The sequence below is a fragment of the Ruditapes philippinarum genome, unplaced genomic scaffold (assembly GCF_026571515.1).
Source record: "Ruditapes philippinarum isolate M1 unplaced genomic scaffold, ASM2657151v2 ctg5261_1_1_1_1, whole genome shotgun sequence".
NCBI classification, from domain to species: Eukaryota; Metazoa; Mollusca; class Bivalvia; order Venerida; family Veneridae; genus Ruditapes; species Ruditapes philippinarum.
In genome coordinates this window covers 67897-88218 of record NW_026864974.1, presented here as the reverse complement: position 1 = coordinate 88218, position 20322 = coordinate 67897, and the positions used below count along the sequence as shown (strand labels likewise).

Sequence of the window (20322 nt, the reverse complement as noted above, 5' to 3'; positions counted from 1 at the left end):
AAGAAAGTAAATCAAATTATTTCTCTGAAAATATATTCCAGACGTAATGTTTCATAATGACAGTCTAAAATGTCTAAATATATCATTGACATCGTTTTAGAGTAAAGATATACTTTTTTCATCCTTGAGTAAAATATTTTCACCATAGTGAATTATTGAAATCTATAAAATTCTTGCTGAATATGTCTAATTTGAATAAAAGAACGAATAAACTATGTATCGGAAGATGCGTTTCCTATAACAGGTCAAGTAAGGGTTGGTCTCTCCTGGAAAAAAAGAAAAAAAAAAGACACTATTTATTCATATTGTGACCACCTATAGTATGTAGTGTGTGAAGTCAAAACCTGAGGTCTTCCTGCACCAATAAAGCTGGAACATTGCCAAATGACCTATACTGTGTCAGTGTGACGTAAAACCCAAATCAATCAAACAAACAAAATTCAGAATTGATACTTACATTCTTTCACATTGAGTAAATACTATATAATTACTTAACGGTCAAGACAGTCCTCGATTTTTCAGTAAAATGGTTTTGAGATTATACAGTCAGTTTCGAGTAAACTAAGGTAATATGGGAATTTGCGGGACTACAAGGGGTCTACCTTGTAGTGTTTTCAATAACATATTACTGAATGTCACTAAGGTAGTATTGATTTTGAACTATTTTAGTCCCATATACATTTGAATGGATCATATACAAGAACTGACAGAATTTAAGGAAAGGAAATAAATTTAAAAAAACAGATACCTCGGAATCCCTTAACATTTATGTCAGAAGTTAAATTGTGTCATATATTTCTTTTTACGAAGAAGTGTGCACATTTTTAATACATTGTACATGGTAACTTTTATCCATGGAAATCGCTGTTGATGTTTTAAACAATGTGACCGTCGATGTCTCTGTCAATGGTTCTGGACTCCAACCCTCGGACGATTTGTCGTATGCATCTAAATATAGGCCTTTATAAATGTTTAAGCTATAAACAAATACAATTTAGTTTTTAATTGTTCTCTTTTTGAAATAGAAAAAAAAATATCAGTTAGATAGAAGTTACACCAAACTGTTTGAATCTTGGGATTGACATACAATTCCCAATCTATACATTGATAGATATTCTAAAGAAATTATATCAAAAAGATATTTTCATGACGTCATGAATAACCATGACATAAACTTTGATTACGTTTGAGTATTTTACATAAAAAATACTATCAACTAAAATCTACGTAGAAAAACAAAACATTTAAAAAAAAATGTTTTGATTTAAGCTCGGTAAGAGTAACCATGTTTTATATATTTTACTGAACGAGTATGATGTTTCTTTACTTAGATCCAGTTTACTTTGTAACTTTGATAATAACTGTTATGTTTTTGCCACTTCAAAAGTCGTGAAGTATACCGGCATTTCAGTTTTTATGAGTGTTAATATGGCTTGCGACCATTCTAGGCCATCATCACCGCCCCCCTTTATGCTTGATTTCCTACTAACCGTGTTTAACATGGTAAAATGTGTTTTATGTTCACAATTATTTTATTTATTTAAGACATTTAAAATGATCAAGAAGCGATATGTGCAAATACCAACGACAAAGATTCATTAAAAACAGTGTTGTTTAAAAAGGCATGTTATAAGAAAATTTAGAAAAAATGAAAAAAAAAAAAAAAAAAAAAACAACAAACAAACAAAAAACAAACAAACAAACAAGAAAAAAGAAAACCCACCCAAAATAAAACATGATTGTGTATTGGAAAGTTTGCTTTAATGATTTGCTGAATTGAGAAAATGTTTTGTTACATTTTGATATAAAAGTAAATGTAATTTAATGACACATAAGTTCTTAATAAGTTAAAAGAAACTGCTTAGATCATAAAAGGATTTGTCCGCTATTTTGAGAAAAAGGCCGAAAGGTACGAGCCGCTTTAAATCGCTTTGAATAGATTCATACTTATGAACCTTGCAGGTTTTTCAAAGTTCCATACTCAAGATGCAAAATTTGCGATTTAGCTCAATTTCACGCATATATTTTGAAGAAAAGATGAAAAATTGTTACTTACCAGTATTGTAGACAAAACATGCATTCTATGAATCGAGACAGGTGTTTATTCGGAATGTAAATGCACCGGAACACGAGGCTATATGATTTGTAGGAGGAGGCGTAGCCCCCGATTATAACTCTGATTTTCAAGTGTTTTGATGTTCTTTCTCTTTTGTATCATATGCAAACATAAAAACGCTTTCCCTCTGGTCACAATATGAAACCCCATGAACAATCATCTGAATATGATATTTTTTTCCTATCTCTTTCTCTGATGTCACAATAAGTAAACCCCCAATAAAATGACTAATATCTGCACTCCAGTTAACGCACTGAACATGTATTTCTCCCTGACACATTTTCAACAGAAAGAACACCAAACTGTAAAAGAGGTATGATAGTCAAAAATAAAAACACGTATAAAGCTATGAAACCCCAGAAAAAAGTAACCAATAAACGAGCTTTCGCAATGATATTCTTATCGCTATCACCTGCTCTGTCGTCACAACAAGTAAACCGTAGAAAAAATTGAACAAGTCAATGGGCATGCTCTGGGCTTCGGCACTATGCATGTATATGTATACGATTTAACTATAGCACAATTTCAACAGAAAGGTCCCATGATACAATACTGTGTTTACCGATCGTATGCCGAGCTTAAAATGTAGAGGGTCACGGTTAGAATGCTATATTAATGCTATAAAGGCAATCTAATAACCGTGTTAAACATTTAAACGATCGTACCGATAGAATCATTTGATGTATGTCATTTTGTACGTATTTTGTTGTACTTAAAATGATGACAATACAAATCCGAAGATAGAGTAACGATTTTCCATAACGGTCATACCGCACTCGCTCAGATTCGGAAAATAAATTGCTGATTAAAACTAAAATACCAAAAATGTCTTTTCTTGTTATAAATTATTTAAGAATTTTTTAAAATATATTTTAAACATGTTCGCCTATTTAACAAAAATCAACCTCGGTTACCGTTTATTGAATTTTCTAAGCGGTTTTTAGCTAAAAACCCGTACCTGTTTAAATGGATAAACGTGACAACCCTAAATCTGAATGTTAATTTAAATAAAATAATGATTAATAAATATCAAAATGTAACATAATCTTCTCGTTGTTTATTTAACGATTTTTTTTTTTTACATTTTTAAAGATACTGTATATCAATTGAAGTATCATCAAAACTTTATCTCAACAAATATATAGGTCAAAACTTATTTCTAATAATAACATTAATAAGGGCATCTTTCAGGGACATAGCTTAATGAATCTTACGAAGAAAACAGTCTAGGGGGCGCTTTTCTTCGTTCTCAGCCATGGATTGTCAGATGTTTGCATTTTTTTCACATTAAGTGTTAATTACTATGTTCAGAGGAGTTAAAAATTGAAGGTAGGGAAGCTATTTATTTTTCTAAAAATGTTCAAGTCCATTCCCTGTATGACTTATTACAGGTTTCGAGTATTTATCTAAAAGTTGAAATGCTATCGGTTTCAATTTGATTGCATTAACAGTTAATCTAAAACAATTTTAAGTCTAGTTATCTTACGATTACTATGATCGTGTCTTATATATAAGTGTGAACTTATGTAAGGAAAACTAGTGCCTAGTCTCCTTTTGCCATATGAGTGTATTCGATTTGTCGGCCTATATTATATCATATCATTTACCGCGAACATTTTTGAAAAAAAAAGTCGATGAAAGTTTTTTGGCTTATTGACTTTTTTATATTTCTTACAATGAATAGTTATGATATTTGTAAAACATGAATAGCATTATAGGTGAAAAAGAAAATGTACATGCCGATTTATTTTATTATCATCTATTATTACCCCTCATTTTTTTCGTGATGTTAATTTCCCATAGGCCTCTGCGAGATATTCTTAATGTCATTGCAAGTGTGCCACGTGACTAAGAAATTTGCACTGTTACATAGGCAACAGAACTTTTTAACAGTATAAAATCTGATCACACGGTCTATTTTCTAAACAAAATAAAATGGCCGCCATTTTTTCACGAGTCATTGTAATTGTCGAAGTTCACCACGATAGGGCATATCCAGAATAACTATGCCACCCATAAAATTTAGTTCTTTGCACCCTGGAGTGCTTTTCGCGTATAAAATATATTTTTTGTTGAATAGTCAAAAAGTAAACATCCGTTTAATTGCAATGTGAATAATTTTGTGTCAAACTGGAATATACAGATGATTAAAGTATGCAACAAAGGATTATTTAGCTTTTTTAATGAGTGAAACATTACAAATATGGTGGACAGATAGGATATCATCGTTATTTTGCACATGCATTTTGTCAAAAACAATGCGAAGAACATTCTGGACACAGAATAATCAGATTTCACAGATCATAATTGTATAAATGGATGCGTGTTTTGTTTTCTAAATAAAACACAGCTTATTGTATGTTTATGACTGGTAGATATCATCAATTGCTTAAAGAATAAAAGAAATATAACTTCTCAAGTAGGCCCTCAGTACACTTAAAACTTAAAAGGTAAGGACAGCTAAGTTATTGTTACTCTTGGCTTAATTTTGTTACAGTTAGATTTAGTTCACAATTTCAGATCATCACAGTATTTGTTCGGGTAATAAAATAAATAACACATGGGTTTGTGAGTAATAGTTAAAATAACATACCTCGTAAAAATACTTTCCTTGGGATGATATTCTTACTGTTACCCACAAAACCATGTGTTAATTATATAATATTACTGACTCCAGTAGTGACACAAACAGAACAATGCACGACTGCCATGTCACAATACGATGGAATATTAATTTCCTTACCAGGTAGGCGTTAGTGATAGAACTTTTTTTCAATTCATTATCTGGCCTCTCTCACATAGACAATGCATACGATAAGTATAATTATGAAAATTTAAATGATTTACAAAACATCCGGAACATTGTACAATAGTACTTAATCTAAAAAGATAATGACCTGTGCGTAGGAATGATTTGGTAAGGCATCTGTAATTTGCGCTGAGCTTCTCAATTGCTGCATTGCAGCAACTTGTACTTGTTAATTACAGTGATTTGTTTTGATAAATACGTGCATGAAACTGTTTATTCTCTTTTCCGCATGGTAGTTTTTTTACTTCAATAAATGAAGTTAATTGTTGAAGCAAAAACGAATAACGTATGTTTAAATAACCGATGTAAATATCTGGCAATCATTATTACACTGGCTAATGTTTTCATGCATTGTAATGACTTGTGTATTTATTTGACTGGGTTTTACGTCACACCGACACATCATAGGTCATATGGGAATGGTGGAGGAAGAATCAGGTGCCCTTCCGTGCATTATTTCAGGCACTAACAGGCACCTGAGTAGAACCACCGACGTTCCGTTAGCTAGCTGAATAACTTTCCTCACATTAAGAAATCCAAAGTCTCTGTCAAGGCGCTTAGGGGCAAGCGGCTTGTTTTCAACCAGTTCAGTTGCTCGGCCATTAACGCCCAAATTGTAATGACTTATAAGCTTAAAATCTTACAATTTTACAAAAGGTTCCTGACAAACAATATCAACGTATGTTTCCGATTTCTTTTTATGTTTCTTATTTCAAAACCAATCAATAATCGATTAATATATAAGATGCATATATTTTTGTGTATATACATTCATGAAACATAAATATATCTTTTAACATATAGGTTATTGACTACTTGGTATAACCGCTAGGGCTAATATAGAAATTATATCTTGTAGTAGGAAATTTAAGCGTAAGTTCCTTCTTACAAAGCGTAATTCTCTATTGGTGGAAAGGTGTAGTTCTTTATTCTTAACAAAACCAAAAAAAAAAAAACAACAAACAAACAAAAAACGCTTTCAAATTATTAAGTACGTCTATACTAAAAATGTCGAGGAGGTTTAATATTACGAAATAGTATCGCTTCAATAGATACTTCACAAATGTGAAGTATATATAAAGAACATAAAGTTATAAAACAGAATATGTGTTAAAGGTTAAGATGCTCATCTTACAGGAAAAAAATATAGGTTAAAACATGGATTTTGTACTTAATGTCAAGGATATTAATTGGGATTTAAGAAGTATCATTGATAGTCTGTCTATTCTATACTTATCTTAAATGAAAGATCACAACATTAACAAAGATATTATTTTTAATTCCCAAAAAATAAATAAATAAATTTAATGCCATAATAATATTGACATGGCAAAATGTAATGATAGGATAACAAATAATTATCACTTAATATTGTAAAATATATTTGTCAAAGTTCGTAAAGAATTTTTCTATCTTTATCGTTTAGTTACATGCAAAGATGAGATGTTTGGTACTGCTGTCATCACATATTACATGTTTATTTCTTTCCACATACATGTTCAATTAAATCGCCATGAAATTCATTAGGCGATCTCATTGTATCTTAAGTTATATTTTATTGATCGTGTTCACACTTGTAACAATACCAAAACTCATATCCACTCTTCCAAGACATTTCTTTTTATATCGTTCAAGTAATACAATTTACATAATGTTTTAATATACATAACGTTGTTTTTTATTTGAAGTATGCATGCTGCTATGATCATGCATATTAACATTTACTTCCTTAACGAACAGATACATATTTTCATGGAAATTGATTTGTGATTGTAGAAATATGCCGAAAGAGAAAACAAGGAAGAAAGTGAGACATGAAACAAAAACTGAAGAAGTCATGGACTCTGGATATGCATGGAACATATTGTTAGGTTAATAATAAAATTATTTCCTGCATAAAATCAATTCTCATGATCGATTCTTAAATAAATTATTATTATGATGATATAATGATATATATAACTGTTACTAAAGAATTATTTCATTAATTTTTCAAAACAGTACAAGCCTGACAATAAACGATATTAAGTCTATATTGCTAGACAATAATATATGTGTATTATGGCCACATGTTATAGTACATGAAGGATACTTTTCTATTTTATACTCAATTTACTATTTCAAAGCTGATATTCAAGTTACTTGATTTACATGATATGTGTTGTAATCAAATTACACGCTACCAAAATTATTTCTTGAGTACATTTGTATTAGATTCTTACTATATATTTTAGAAAAAAATAGTTTATAAAAGCATTTTTTTTTATGACTGGAACTTGGCAGACCATAGCAGAAATGCATACATTTCACAACAATCTAATCATTAAAACAAGAGGTTAATAATACAATCAGTTACTTTACAAATTTATTACACAACAAAATTACATAACTCTATTCTAAATTACTCTCATAGAAACCACCTTTCTCTTTGCTTTTTTTTTAAAAAGAACTGATATCTTACGTTTAAAATATTAATACTAAAATGGTTGTCGTTTTATTAGCATAACCTTTGGCCATATATTCTGATGAAGAATCTATTGTAATTAGGGTATGACGGGTATAAATTTACTAAACTGAGGTAAATCTTGACTAGCGATCCTTTTTCACCACATAGAACATATATCTTTCTGTCTGTGTTAACCTTCATGTATACCTACAAAATTTTGTTTTCATACAACAGATTATAAAATGATATCCCTCAACACAAATAGTTGCAGTTCCATTGTAAGTTTACCCATATGGTGCCTTTAATGTTTTCGCTGAAAAGAACAGAGATTTTTATATCTTGGCTAGGATCTCAGTAGTTACATTATAAATCTAAATTATAATGTACAGAACATAAAAATGTGAAGCAATAAATATATCTTATTATATAAACTCCAATGGTTAAACATTAATGAGACAAAGGGATAGATTCCAAACGGAAATAACCAATTTTGCTTTTATTAAAATTATAGCATTGATTTATACATAGATATAATTTTTTTTTATCACAAATGAATCACCTGCTAAAGGATCAGCATAATTATTTTTTTCGTCGAGTTCACTTAACACCAAAATTAAGATAATCTAATGAAATTTACAATGAAGTCATTATTAATGAATGATTCAATGAATATATGCTATGTAGATATAAATTTTATTACAATTTTCTTTTACTATTAGGAAGTGGTATCATTTATCTGCTCGTGTTAGGGTCTTTAAAATCATTTCGTGTGTTGTACACAGAGATGTTGGATCATTTCTCGGCAGGGTCTGGAAATACAGCTTGGATAGGAAGCATAACCTGGTTTCTATTACAGGTCCTTGGTTCGTTAATATTTGTCTAAATATCATAATTCTTACATGTTGACTGAGATACAATGTTTGACAATTCCATTCTTTTTCATTTTCTTTGCAAGATCTAAAATGAAAGAAAGAGATATTTAAAAAATTGACAAAGGGATACGTGTTAATTATTCGAAATATCCAAGAACATATCAGACTATATGAAATAACTGCCTATAAAATGCTTAGTCCTTACATTTTCAAATCTGTTGTTCAGCACCATTGGCAAGTTTTCTGTGCAGAAGATACTCCTTCCGATCGGTTTCGCTTGTTGGTGGTATAATGGTCGGATGTGGTTATTTCCTCTCCGGATTTGTAACTCGAATTGAGCTTATGTACTTAACATTTACAATTGTTGGTATGTTCAAGATATATTTGCTTTATAAGAACATAGCGCGAATGTAGTAATGATTCTGTTAATGGCAAGATTTTATTCCTTTTAATTCACAATAAATGTACTTGATATTGACAATACTAGCCTTAGCATTAAGAATATGCCGTGTATATCTAAAGCTGTCAATGAAATTTTGTAATGCTACAGGTATCGTTACACTGAATTTCGACAGCTTGCGGATTGTTTAATACATACATTTAGGGCGCATTTTACGAATATTAGCGATAAAACTCGCTTTTTTGATTTCACGTCCCAATAAGATACTGTCACACTGAGCTGCGACACCTCGCAGTTATTTGAAATACAAATTTTGGACACATTTTGCGAATTTTAGCGGCAAAACTCAATCTGGATTTCGCGTCCTTATATCAACGACATGAATGCGTATGTCGCCCAAATGTTTCACGAATGTCGCACGCATTTCCTGCAAAATATCTCATAAAGTTTTCAAACATGTCGTGAGAATATCGCACGACTATCTCACGAGACCGTTTGTCACCTGCTTTGCCTGTTTGCGAAATTTTTGTACTTGCAAAATACGCGCTAATGTTTTGCGAAAATCGTACGAAAGTTACAAAATGCAATAAAGAAATGAGAAAAGTCAGACGAAAATAAAAGCAAACTCGAATTTCAGCGGTCAGAAATCATTTGAGATGGCTCAACCATTGGATGAGAACCCTAAATTGGTTACAGACGACAATGCCATGCTGAAGGCTGCAGTATGTTTCATTGCTGCTACTGCGGTCCAAAATGCCACGATAAAAGCCAGAGAGCAAAGAAAAAGATCAAGAAATGGAGGAGTGAACTGGTGAGAGATTGTCTTTTGATGGGAGCTAACTATGGGATGTACGAGAAGCTAATGAAGTATCTAAGAGAAAGTGATGAAAATACTTTCAAGAACTTTGTTAAAGGTGACCGGATTCATTCAGCATAAACGTAGAAGAGACGTGATAGACTCCAACTATTTCAAATGCTAATGTTGGCATCAATAGTGCTCACTATGATGCTGGAGTGTTTTGTGAGTGCGGCATACTCTAAGTCTGGCTCAGTTATTTCTTTGTGGGACCTTGGGGCTGGTAGAGTGTTTATTTTTCATCGGCGTGGCATATTGGAAGTACAACTGTTGCTCGGACAAATATCAGTTTAAGATTAAAGTGTTAGTTGTAGAAGTAGCTTGTGTTTAACGGGGCTCCATCCGCACGTAAAGCGACAGAAACAGCTTTTGTTATCGGGGTTGTGTTCAGATTCCCTTTAAGGCTTATTTTGAAGTACAAAGTGGTGATTATTGAACTCTAAGAAAAATTCCTTAAGGTATTAGCCACAGAGTTGAATTTTAAGACGAAAGTAGTAGGTCAATGAACATCTTAACGTACAGTTACCCGAGACAATATGAAAAGTTGAAGTCATGATAAGGACGTTGACCAGTGCCTACCAAAGAGTCTGCTTTTTAGCCGTTACCGCGTACTAGTTGCGGTAGGTAGGAAGGTTTTGGCTGGGTAGGTGGCTGGGTAGGTATGTAGGTAGGGGTATGTAGGTAGGTATGGGTAGGTAGGTAGGTAGGTAAGTAGATCGGTAGGTAGGTACTTACGTACGTAGGTAGGTAGGTAAGTTGGTACGTACATACCAACGTACGTACGTAAGTATGTTTGTATCCGCCGTTACAGGCACTAAGAGTACAGACCCCGGACAAGTGGCCATTTATATCCTTAAAGATTATAATCTGCCTTTCATTTTGAATTCATTAATTCTCTGAATGGTACGTTAGACGATTTTTGTTGATGTTTACCATTTTGGTGTAGAGGTCAATGAGACAATAATATGAATTATGAAGAAAAATAATTTGTTGTTGCCAAAATTAATGATCACATATTTCGGCCTGGCTTGATTGATTGATAAGGTTATGTAACTCGGATTGGTACCTGACATAAGTATTAGGTAAGACAAATTCTAAATAAAACTTTAGCAAAATAATTGTGAACTAGTTCCCTTTATCATTTTGTTATTAATGAAGATAGCCTAAACCATTGAAATATAAATAATATTATATAAAAAGGTAAATGTCAGCAAATGATATAAAACAGCTGATTTTATTTTGTTTTGCATTTCCATTTAAGGTATCTTTAATCAAACGGGGGCTTGTCTGCATTCTATATCATTCTTCACAGATCAATTGAGGTTTCCTCATGTGACTGTATTTGTTTGGGGCCAAATGCCATCCATATTCTCAAGAATATATTTCTAACTGAGCTGTAAAGAAACCGACTGTATTTCTTTAAACGGTTTTGGTTTGTTTAACATTTTTAGGAACTTGGTTGATATGGAACAGGGCTTTACTTAACTTCATATTTAGGTATTTTTAAGGGCCTTAAAGTGTCCATCTTAATATCATATATTATCTGCAGGCTTAATTCGTGGAAACAACAAAGAGATCGGTTTAATATGGTTTCGCGATCTATGCGATGAATTTGTAAATACATTAAGAGAAATTAAGTCGCAGAAATGTTTTCAATATGTTGAAAATTCAAGCGACAAGAAAACGAAGGCATGCGAATCGTGCGACAAAATTGAGAACTTTTAAAATAATTTTGAAACTATATCGCGTATGCCGTTCACACGTTTGTCACTCACATTCGCAGCACAGAGTGGCAGGGGCTTATACCAATGACATGGAAGCGTATTAGTACTGTCATAATGAACTGCGACACAAATTTAAGGCACATTTCGCGAATTTTAGCGACAAGACCCGATCGGGGTTTCACGTCCTTATATAAACGACATAAATGCGTATGTCGCCAGAATTGTGCGCGAATGTAGCATGTATTTTCTGCGAAATATCTCATATGGTTCTCAAATAAGTCGCAAGAATATCGCACGACTTTTGCACAATACCTTGTGTCATCTATTTTGCATGAAAATATGCAATATTTCTGTACTTGCTAAATGCGTGTGGAATCTGTGCGAAAATCGCACGACATTTAATAAATGCAATAAAGAAATGGCAAAAATAAAAGCAAACACGAATTTCAGTGGTCAGACATTATTTGAGATGGATCAACGATTGGATGAGAACCCTAATTTGGTTGCAGACGTCAATACCAGGCTTAAGGCTGCAGGATCTCTCATTGCTGCTGCTGCGGTCCAAGGAGCCGCGACAAAAGCCAGAGAGCGGAGAAAATGAAAATCAAGAAATGGAGGAGTGTATGGCTGAGCGAATTGCTTTCGATGGGACCTAAGTATGCGATATACGAGAAGTTATTTAAGCACCACATAGAAAGTGATGTAAATACTTTCATGAACTTTGTTATAGTTGACCCGGTGTCATAAGGCACAATGGTGGAAAATATTAGGCTCGAAAAATCAAAAGAGAGAATCAAGCTTCATCTGTCCACAAAATTGAAGCTTGCCATCACGCCCATGTATCACTGGGAATTTGGAATTCGTACATGTCATGTTGGTGCAGTGTGGCCCACAAAACCGTCGGTCAGCATTCTAATTTCCAAAAACAGAAGAGAAGTGGAAGAAGAATGTGGAGGGTTTCTCAGAGCAATGGAACTTCCATCACAGCTTTGGCAGAATGGATTGCAAATATTTAAGGATACAAGCCCCACCGAGGTCAAACAGCGTCTTCTACGACTACAAAGAGGCTTGGTAGACTCATATATATTAATTTTGGCATCTATGGTGCTGACTATGATGCTGGAGTGTTTTGTGAGTGTGGCATAATCTGAGACTGACTCCGTTATTTCTATGTTGGACTGTCAGGTACACAACTCGGTCACCAGTCATTCCATTGGCTTATTTTGAAGTATAAAGTGGTGATTATTGAATTCCGTGAATTTTAAAAATATAAAAAAGTATTACAGATGAATTAAAAGCCGAAAGTAGTAGGTCAATGAACACCTAAACGTACAGGAACTCGAGACTTTATGAAAAGAATTTATGTATGTATGTATCTGCCGTTACAGGCACTTAGAGAACAGACCCCGGACAAGTCGCCATTTATGTCCTTAAAAATAATAATCTGCCAATACGCAGCCTCATTAATTCTCTGAATGGTACGTAAGTCGGTTTAAATTGACGTTTACTATTTTGATGAAAGGGAAGCCAATGAGACCATCATATTAATCATGAAAAAAATAATGCATTGCTGCCAAAATAAATAATCATATTTTTTGGATGGGCTTGAGGCTGGCTCAAATGACTGTATTTGTAAGTTTGGGACCAAGACCCGTCCATATTCTAAAGAATATGTCTCATATGGGGTTTTGAAAAAAGACTGTATTTCTATTAATGGATTTACCTTTTCAAACTTTCTACTTGAATAATGTTGAATCACCCTTAGGATATGTTGCCTGCTTTTTAAATTTGTCTTTTGACGTTTTATCTGTGATACGCAGGCTTCATAACCTCCGATCCCCTTTCAAAATTCTATTTTATTTAGTTCCGCCCATTGTTTTCTCGTTTAGGGCACACACTTTTTATCACTTGGGGACCATACGCCGCTTTTCATGGAATGGCACGGAAGTGTCACATTGAAGGTTCCATGATAACCGCCGAATGAACACATCTGCGGATGTTTCTTAATTCAAAATTTTACCATTTCATGTTTAAATGTTGAATTCTGCTTAAGCCGGTGCTAGGGGGCGTGGACGGTAACTTGCACTTTCCAGTACCGTCCATGAACAGGCTCAATCAAACCGAGCCTGCAACATTTTCAGTTTTGCCGTGTTGGGCTTTCTTTAGGGATTCTGTATTTATCTATTTTTGTGTCGCCTTAAAAAGGTGACATATAGGGGTTACTTTTGTCGGCGGCGTCGGCGGCGGCGTCTGTGTCGGCGTCGTTGTCGGCGTCGTTGCCTAATTTTTGAGTTATTGCCCTTTGTTAATTTTCATACTTTATTTTTGTCCGGGCCATTTCTCCTAATGTATAAAAGCCATGGACTTGAAACTTCATAGGATGATAGGTCTCATTAAGAAGAAGTGCAGTGCACAAGAACAGGTACTCTGCATTTCTTATTTTTTGAGTTATTGCCCTTTGTTTATTTTCATACTTTAATTTTGTCGGGGCCATTTCTCCTTAAGTATAAAAGCTATGGACTTGAAACTTCATAGGATGATAGATCTCATTAAGAAGAAGTGCAGTGCACAAGAATCGGTACTCTGCATTTCTTAATTTTTGAGTTATGGCCCTTTGTTTAATTTTCATACTTAATTTTTGTCCAGGCCATTTCTCCGAAAGTATAAAAAGTTATGGACTTGAAACTTCATAGGATGATAGATCTCATTAAGAAAAAAGTGCAGTGCATAAGAACTGATACTCTGCATTTCTTATTTTTTTGAGTTATTGCCCTTTGTTGATTTCTTACTTTATTTTTGTCCTGGTCATTTCTCCTCAAGTATGAAAGCTATGGACTTGAAACATCATAGAATGATATATCTTATTGATAAGAAGTGCAGTGCACAGATATGCTGCTCTGCACTTATTATTTTTTTAGTTATTGCCCTTTGTTATTTTTCATATTTCATTTTTGTCCTGGCCATTTCTCCTAAACTACATTGTTCACAAGGCGACACATCCGACTCGCGGAGTTCTAGTTTAAGAAATTGGCTGATATGGGAAAGGTTTTTATTTCACTTCGTTTTTAGGCAATCTTAAAGGCTTAAAAGTGTCCAACTTTATATTATCTGCTGGCTTAATTTGTAGAACCACAATGAGAACGGTTTGTGATGGGTTCGCGATCTATGCGATGATTTTGTGAATACATTGAGAGAAATTTAGTCGCACGATTTTTTCAACATGTTGGAAATTCAAGCGACAAGATAACGAAGACTTACGACTCGTGCGACGAAATTAAGAGCTTTCGAAACATTTTTTGAAACTATCCCGCGAATGCCGTTCGCAAGTGTGTCGCTCAAATTCGCAGCCCAGTGTGACTGGGGTTTATGCCCCCCCTCCCCCCGAATATTGGAACGCATTTCCACCAAAATATCTATTAAAGATCACAAATATGTCGCGAGAATATCGCACGACCACCGCAGACATCTTTTGTTATTTGTTTTTATGATTGAGAAATTTTTGTTATTTCGGAAAACTCGCAACAAATCATGCAAAAATCGCAAGACAATAACAAATAAAAAAATCAGAAAAAATAAAAGCAAACTTGAATTTTAGCGGTTAGACACCTTTAGAAATGTATCAAGTATTGGGTGAAGACCCGTCTTTGCTGCAGGCAACAATGTCATGCTTAAGGTTGCAAGATGTCTCATTGCTGCTGGTGCGGTCCCAAAAGCCATGACACAGAGCGAAGAAAAAGATAAAGAAATGGAGGATTGAATGGGTGAGAGAATGGTTTTGATGACTTTTAAGTGTGGGATGTACAACAAGCTAATGAATCACCTAAGAAAAAGTGATAACGTTCTCCCGGAGTCAATCAACATCATGGTGGAAGATTTTGACCCTTTTCATCAAAAGAGAGAAATTAACGTAAGCTGTCCACCCGACTTAAGCTTGCCTTCATGCACATTTACTCGTACCTTGCCACTGGCAATACGCACACATCGTTGTCATGTGGGATATGAGTAGCGTACAACAACGTCTCAAAAGTTGAGCGAGAGGTATGTCCGGTCATATTTGATCAAGATCAGCATCAAATGCAAACATGTAAGGGTACAAAATCTGCCGAGGTAAGACAGTGTCTACAACGACAACAAAGCAGGAGTTAATTGCCGTGTGGCAGTCGTAAAAAGTGTCCCGTATTTCACTTTATTGTTGCTTCATTTTCTGGTCCTTCGGGATCATTGAGTCCCGCAATATTGAGTATTGAGAATTAAGTATCGCTCAAGCCGGTGATAGGGGCGTGAGGATTGTTAAACTTTTTTAATTATCCCTCGTGTACAGACATCATAAAATTGAGTCTGCAATATTGGTGTATTTTTGCTGTTTTTAATGCTTCCGAGGGATCACTTTCTTTCCAGTTTTTTTTACTTGATTATCTTGGTGGCTCTGGTAGACACCAACTACAAGTTTATGTGCTATTATTGTTGCCATTTATGGTTGAGACTATGATGTTGTTGTGTTTCTAGAATGCGGCATACTCGGAGCCTGGCTCCATTATTTATGTGGAGAGCCTCTCAGGTAGATATTTTGATATTTACATTGTCATGGCATATTGAAATTTCAACAGCTTCTCTGAAAGATGTCGGGTACAGATTTTAGCGCGAAAGTGGAAGTTTGTGTTTATCTAGGGTCTAACCGCCCGTTACGCCATAAAAAGCTTTCCTGTTGGACTTCTATACCAAATATGTCACAAATTGATGACTATTTACTTCCGTGCAATAACTACAGCGTCCTAGCCGTGAGTTATTAGACGAAGTAAAAAAAAATACAAGAATAAAAATCAACAAAACAAAGGCAACGTTCACAGGAGGCAGCATCCGACACACCGTAGGAGGGAATCCAGAGGGCACCAAACCAAAACCGGGAGTGGATACAGTAAGTCACTGTAAAGCTGTCAACGAACACCTTAACGTACAGTAACCTGATACCATATGAAAAGTTGAGGTCGCTATGATAGTCCTTAGGTTGGAAAGTAGCCATGATAAAGACGCTTGTGCCAACCAAATAGTCTGTCTTGGTCAGCCGTACTAAGGGCCTACGCACAATCATATCTCCCTCCTTGCCATATGTATGGATGAAAGCATTTTATAATGTATATGCATGCATGGGTGTCTGTGCGTGACAGCAAATTATTTTTTTAAATTTTATTTTGGCATTCCACTGAAGGCAGCGTTAGTCAAACGGGAACATGTCTCCATTTTATATCTTTATCATTCTTTACAAATATAAAAAGGTTACCTCATGTGACTGTATTTGTTCAGTTTTAGGTCGAAAACTTAAAATATTCTAAAGAATATGAGAAGAAAACAAAAGACTACTATTTGTTTCTATAGCTTTAACATGTCAATCCTTATTGGAAGTTGGCTCCTATGAGAAAGGACTTCATCTAACCTGTCCTTAGGCAGTCTTAAGAGCCTTTAAGTGTCCAACTTCATATTATCTGCTAGCTTACTTCTAGCTTAATTCGTGCAAACTACAAGAAGAAAGGTTTCAGATCGCGATCTTTGCGATGATTTTGTGAAAACATTGATAGAAATATTGTTACACGATTTTGTCAACATGTTGAAATTTCAAGCGACAAGAAAATGAAAGACGAGAATTATAATCAGCAAGGCAATGGCAACGTTCACAGGACGCACCCCCTGACACATTAAAGAAGACATGCGACTGACTCGTGCGAAGAAACTGAGAGTTGTCGAGACATTTGCGAAATATTCTTGCGAATGGCGTTCGCAAGTGCCTTCAATGGAAAGGCAAAACAAAATCGTCGTCGTAGTAGACGCTGTCTGACCTTGGCGGAGATTGTATCCTTACATGTTTGCAATCGATTCTGCAACAGCAGTGATGAAAATTCCATTTCTGAAAAACCCTCCGCCACCTACCTCCATTCCTCTTCTGTTGTTTGAATTTTGAATGATTCTCATGATAACGGTCATTTATGACCTGACATACCTCTTGCATAACTTTGGCGACGGTTTCATTCTGAACACACATGTCATGTACGACAATCCCCAGTAGTAAGGAACCTAAGCGTGATGACGGGCTTCAATTGAGTGGACAGTTGAAGTTTGTTCTCTCTTTTAATGTCTAGGGCCTGAATCGTGACTGTCCTGTTTTTGTTTGGGGTCCGCCTGGGCTCCTTGCCACTAGTTCTTGTTGCTGGGTCATATGGGGGTTGCGTTCATTGAACGCCGCCATTCCTTGTTGATCTTGTTTATCATATTTTGGACCGTAGGAGCAGCAATGAGACATCTTGCAGCCTTCACCATTGCAATGTCGTCTGAAACCAAATTAGAGTTCTCATCTCAAAGGTTGATCCATCTCATGTCCGACCACTGAAATCCGAGTTTGCTTTTATTTTTGACTTTCCTCTCATTTGTTGTGCATTTAATGCAATGTTTGCATAAATTTCGCGCGTTTTTCGCAATTTTGCGAAACAGTTGACAAACAGGTATCACGAGAATGTCGTGCAATAGTCTCATGATATATTTGTGAACTTTGTTACGAGCTAAACGCAACAGAGAAGATAATGCAGCAACAAAGTTTACAATTTTTAATTAACGAAGAACAGTTATTTTCAATAATACAAAATAAATATGAAAGTAAAGTTTAACTCACATTTATCCACGATACAAATTTAACAAATGTCCTAAAGTTTAACTCACAGTTCGAAATTTAATTGTCCGCAACTCCAATGTAATCAATGTCCAATGTCCACAGCAGAATTATTACAATATGTCTAACATGTCCAATATGTCCTACACAGAATTACAGAATCCAAACTTATATATTTCTATGTTAGCAGTACAAGAACACACAATCAGTATATTAACATCACACAATATCACAAATTAGCACACACACCGAAGTACAAACATTCATCATATATATACTATCAATTAACAATCTAGAATACTTAGCTACTTAGAGGAAGAATATTCTAGAATGAACAGATCTTTCTTGAACGAAGATGAATGAACATGAAAAATTATATAAACATCAAATAAACAAAATTATTAAAAAAGATAGTGGCATGAGTAGGAATCGAATCCACGACATCGCGATTATCAGACCTGCGCTCTACCTTCTGAGCTATTCAGGAAACAGATACTAAACTCATTTAAAATAAAGCATATATTATACAACTTTATGATATATTTTGCAGGAAATGCATATATGTCATTGATATAAGGACGTGAAACCCCGATCGAGTTTTGTCGCTAAAAAATCGCAAAATGTGCCTAACATTTGTGTATCAAACAACTCGCGAGGTGTCGCAGTTCAGTGTGTCAGTACCTTAACTTATGATGCTTATAATGTTACATAAGCGTTTAAAGTAAAGAGAAATCTTTGTCTTAGTTGAACTTATGAAACATGTTTGCTGTTAATTTCTTTTTTTTCAGGTGTCGGATATTGTTTGTCATACGTGTCTTCTGTCATAATTATCAACTTATATTTCAAGAAAAGAAGGACTTTAGCAAATGGTGTTATGATATCAGTCGGAGGGGTAGCTATTCTATTGATCCCATCCCTTTACAGGTACTTTTTTAATAATTCCCACTATATATCTAGTTATATCTGTGTATGCACTTATGTATCTGTGTCTCATATAAATATTCACGTAAATATTCATGATGGCAATATTTTTAATTAAGGACCAATGCTATCAAATAGTTCAAAATCTGTATTCAGGTTAATATTGACAGATATTCGTAAGTATATTGTTCTCACGAATGTGTCTTCATTTCAGGTTTTTAATTGACAAATATGGTCTGTCACAAGCACTTTGGCTGATTGGTGCATTCCTTTCTAACATTTGTGTGCCAAGCTGTTTATTTCGGGAGCCAAATAAACCACCCCAAAGCAACAATGCACAGGCAGGAATTAAAGAGAGCATTTCGGTTAAAACAAATGAAAACCAGATAAAATGTTGCAATGAATCTAAATTGAATTTGTGTTTGTTTAAGAACAAACGTTTCACACTGTTAGTTATAGCTTTAACTATTTGTACATTTGGCCACATTAGCAATTTCATTTTAATTCCCGCCCATATCAAAACACTTGGGTTTAGCAACACTTATATTACAATAGGTGTATCTATAACTGGTGGTGCAGAATTGATTGCAGGGATTGCTGTAGGATGGTTTGCAGATCTGAATTTTATTCAAAAGAAATATATATTCGTAGTCTGTATGTTTCTTGGAGGAGTTTTTGCATTGATATCACCACTGTTCGATTCTTTTACGTTTATGGTAGTATACGCCGGAGTTGCTGGAGCGTTTCCAGCGTCATATCTTGCCCTTATATCAGTCTTAGCGATTGAAAGAGTGGGCATGGACAATTTCCCAGCAGCCTTCTCGATCATATATGTCTTTATGTCAATTACGTCTTTGATCTGCCAGCCTATAGCCGGTAGGTATAATATATTTACCCGGAACTTTTACAAATTTGACTTCATAAAACACACTGATTCAAATATTCATATTTATGTTTTAAGTAATTACTTAGAAACCCTTGTCTTATTTTTCTGTTATTGTATAACAGTTTTACAATGATTAATGTAATACTTAGAAATATAGTGACCGATCAGTCAGCCAACAAACATTTGAGGGACAGAAGCCGAAGGAACACATTTTTGTTAAGTATATTATACGTTTATGTAAATGGTTCAACTCACCCACATTTTCTTTAATTTGTTTTTCTTTATTTCTAAATATACATATTGTTATCAGGTTGGATGGCAGATTATTACGGAAGCTGGTATCCTGCATTTACCTTAACCGGCATAAGTCTAATTTGTGCTAGTGTAACACTTTTACTAGAACCAGTTGTCAGCCGGTATGGCATGGGCAAGACATGTTTTATAGAAAATGTTAATAATGAATTGGCATCTCGAGTAAAAGTAAACGGAGTACAAGACAGTAACGAAGGTAATTTGAAGAATGCCGATACAGCAGAAACAGACTTACCTTAATAGGAAATATGAATCCAGATATAATAAAAACATATAAAATGAAAAGTGTATAATTAACTATGAATATACTATATGACATCATTTA

General features: G+C 34.4%; 1 protein-coding gene across 1 annotated transcript; it reads left to right on the top strand.

Annotated features, from left to right (window-relative positions):
* The first annotated feature begins 11976 nt into the window (after window positions 1-11976).
* LOC132727460 (monocarboxylate transporter 12-like) lies at window positions 11977-20237 on the top strand. Its single transcript, XM_060712987.1, has 5 exons — window positions 11977-12354; window positions 15730-15781; window positions 18667-18802; window positions 19014-19759; window positions 19996-20237. The coding sequence occupies exons 1-5, from the start codon at window positions 11977-11979 to the stop codon at window positions 20235-20237; spliced, it is 1554 nt and encodes a 517-aa protein (XP_060568970.1).
* The last annotated feature ends 85 nt before the right edge of the window (window positions 20238-20322 follow it).

Bases quoted from the DNA above. Each gene is read 5' to 3' on its own strand.
- LOC132727460 (XM_060712987.1), top strand. From the start codon at position 11,977: ATGGTGGAAAATATTAGGCTCGAAAAATCAAAAGAGAGAATCAAGCTT. The intron at 18,803-19,013 runs GTACTTTTTTAA...TCTTCATTTCAG, and splicing joins TTGATCCCATCCCTTTACAG to GTTTTTAATTGACAAATATG. The intron at 19,760-19,995 runs GTAATTACTTAG...TATTGTTATCAG, and splicing joins TATTCATATTTATGTTTTAA to GTTGGATGGCAGATTATTAC.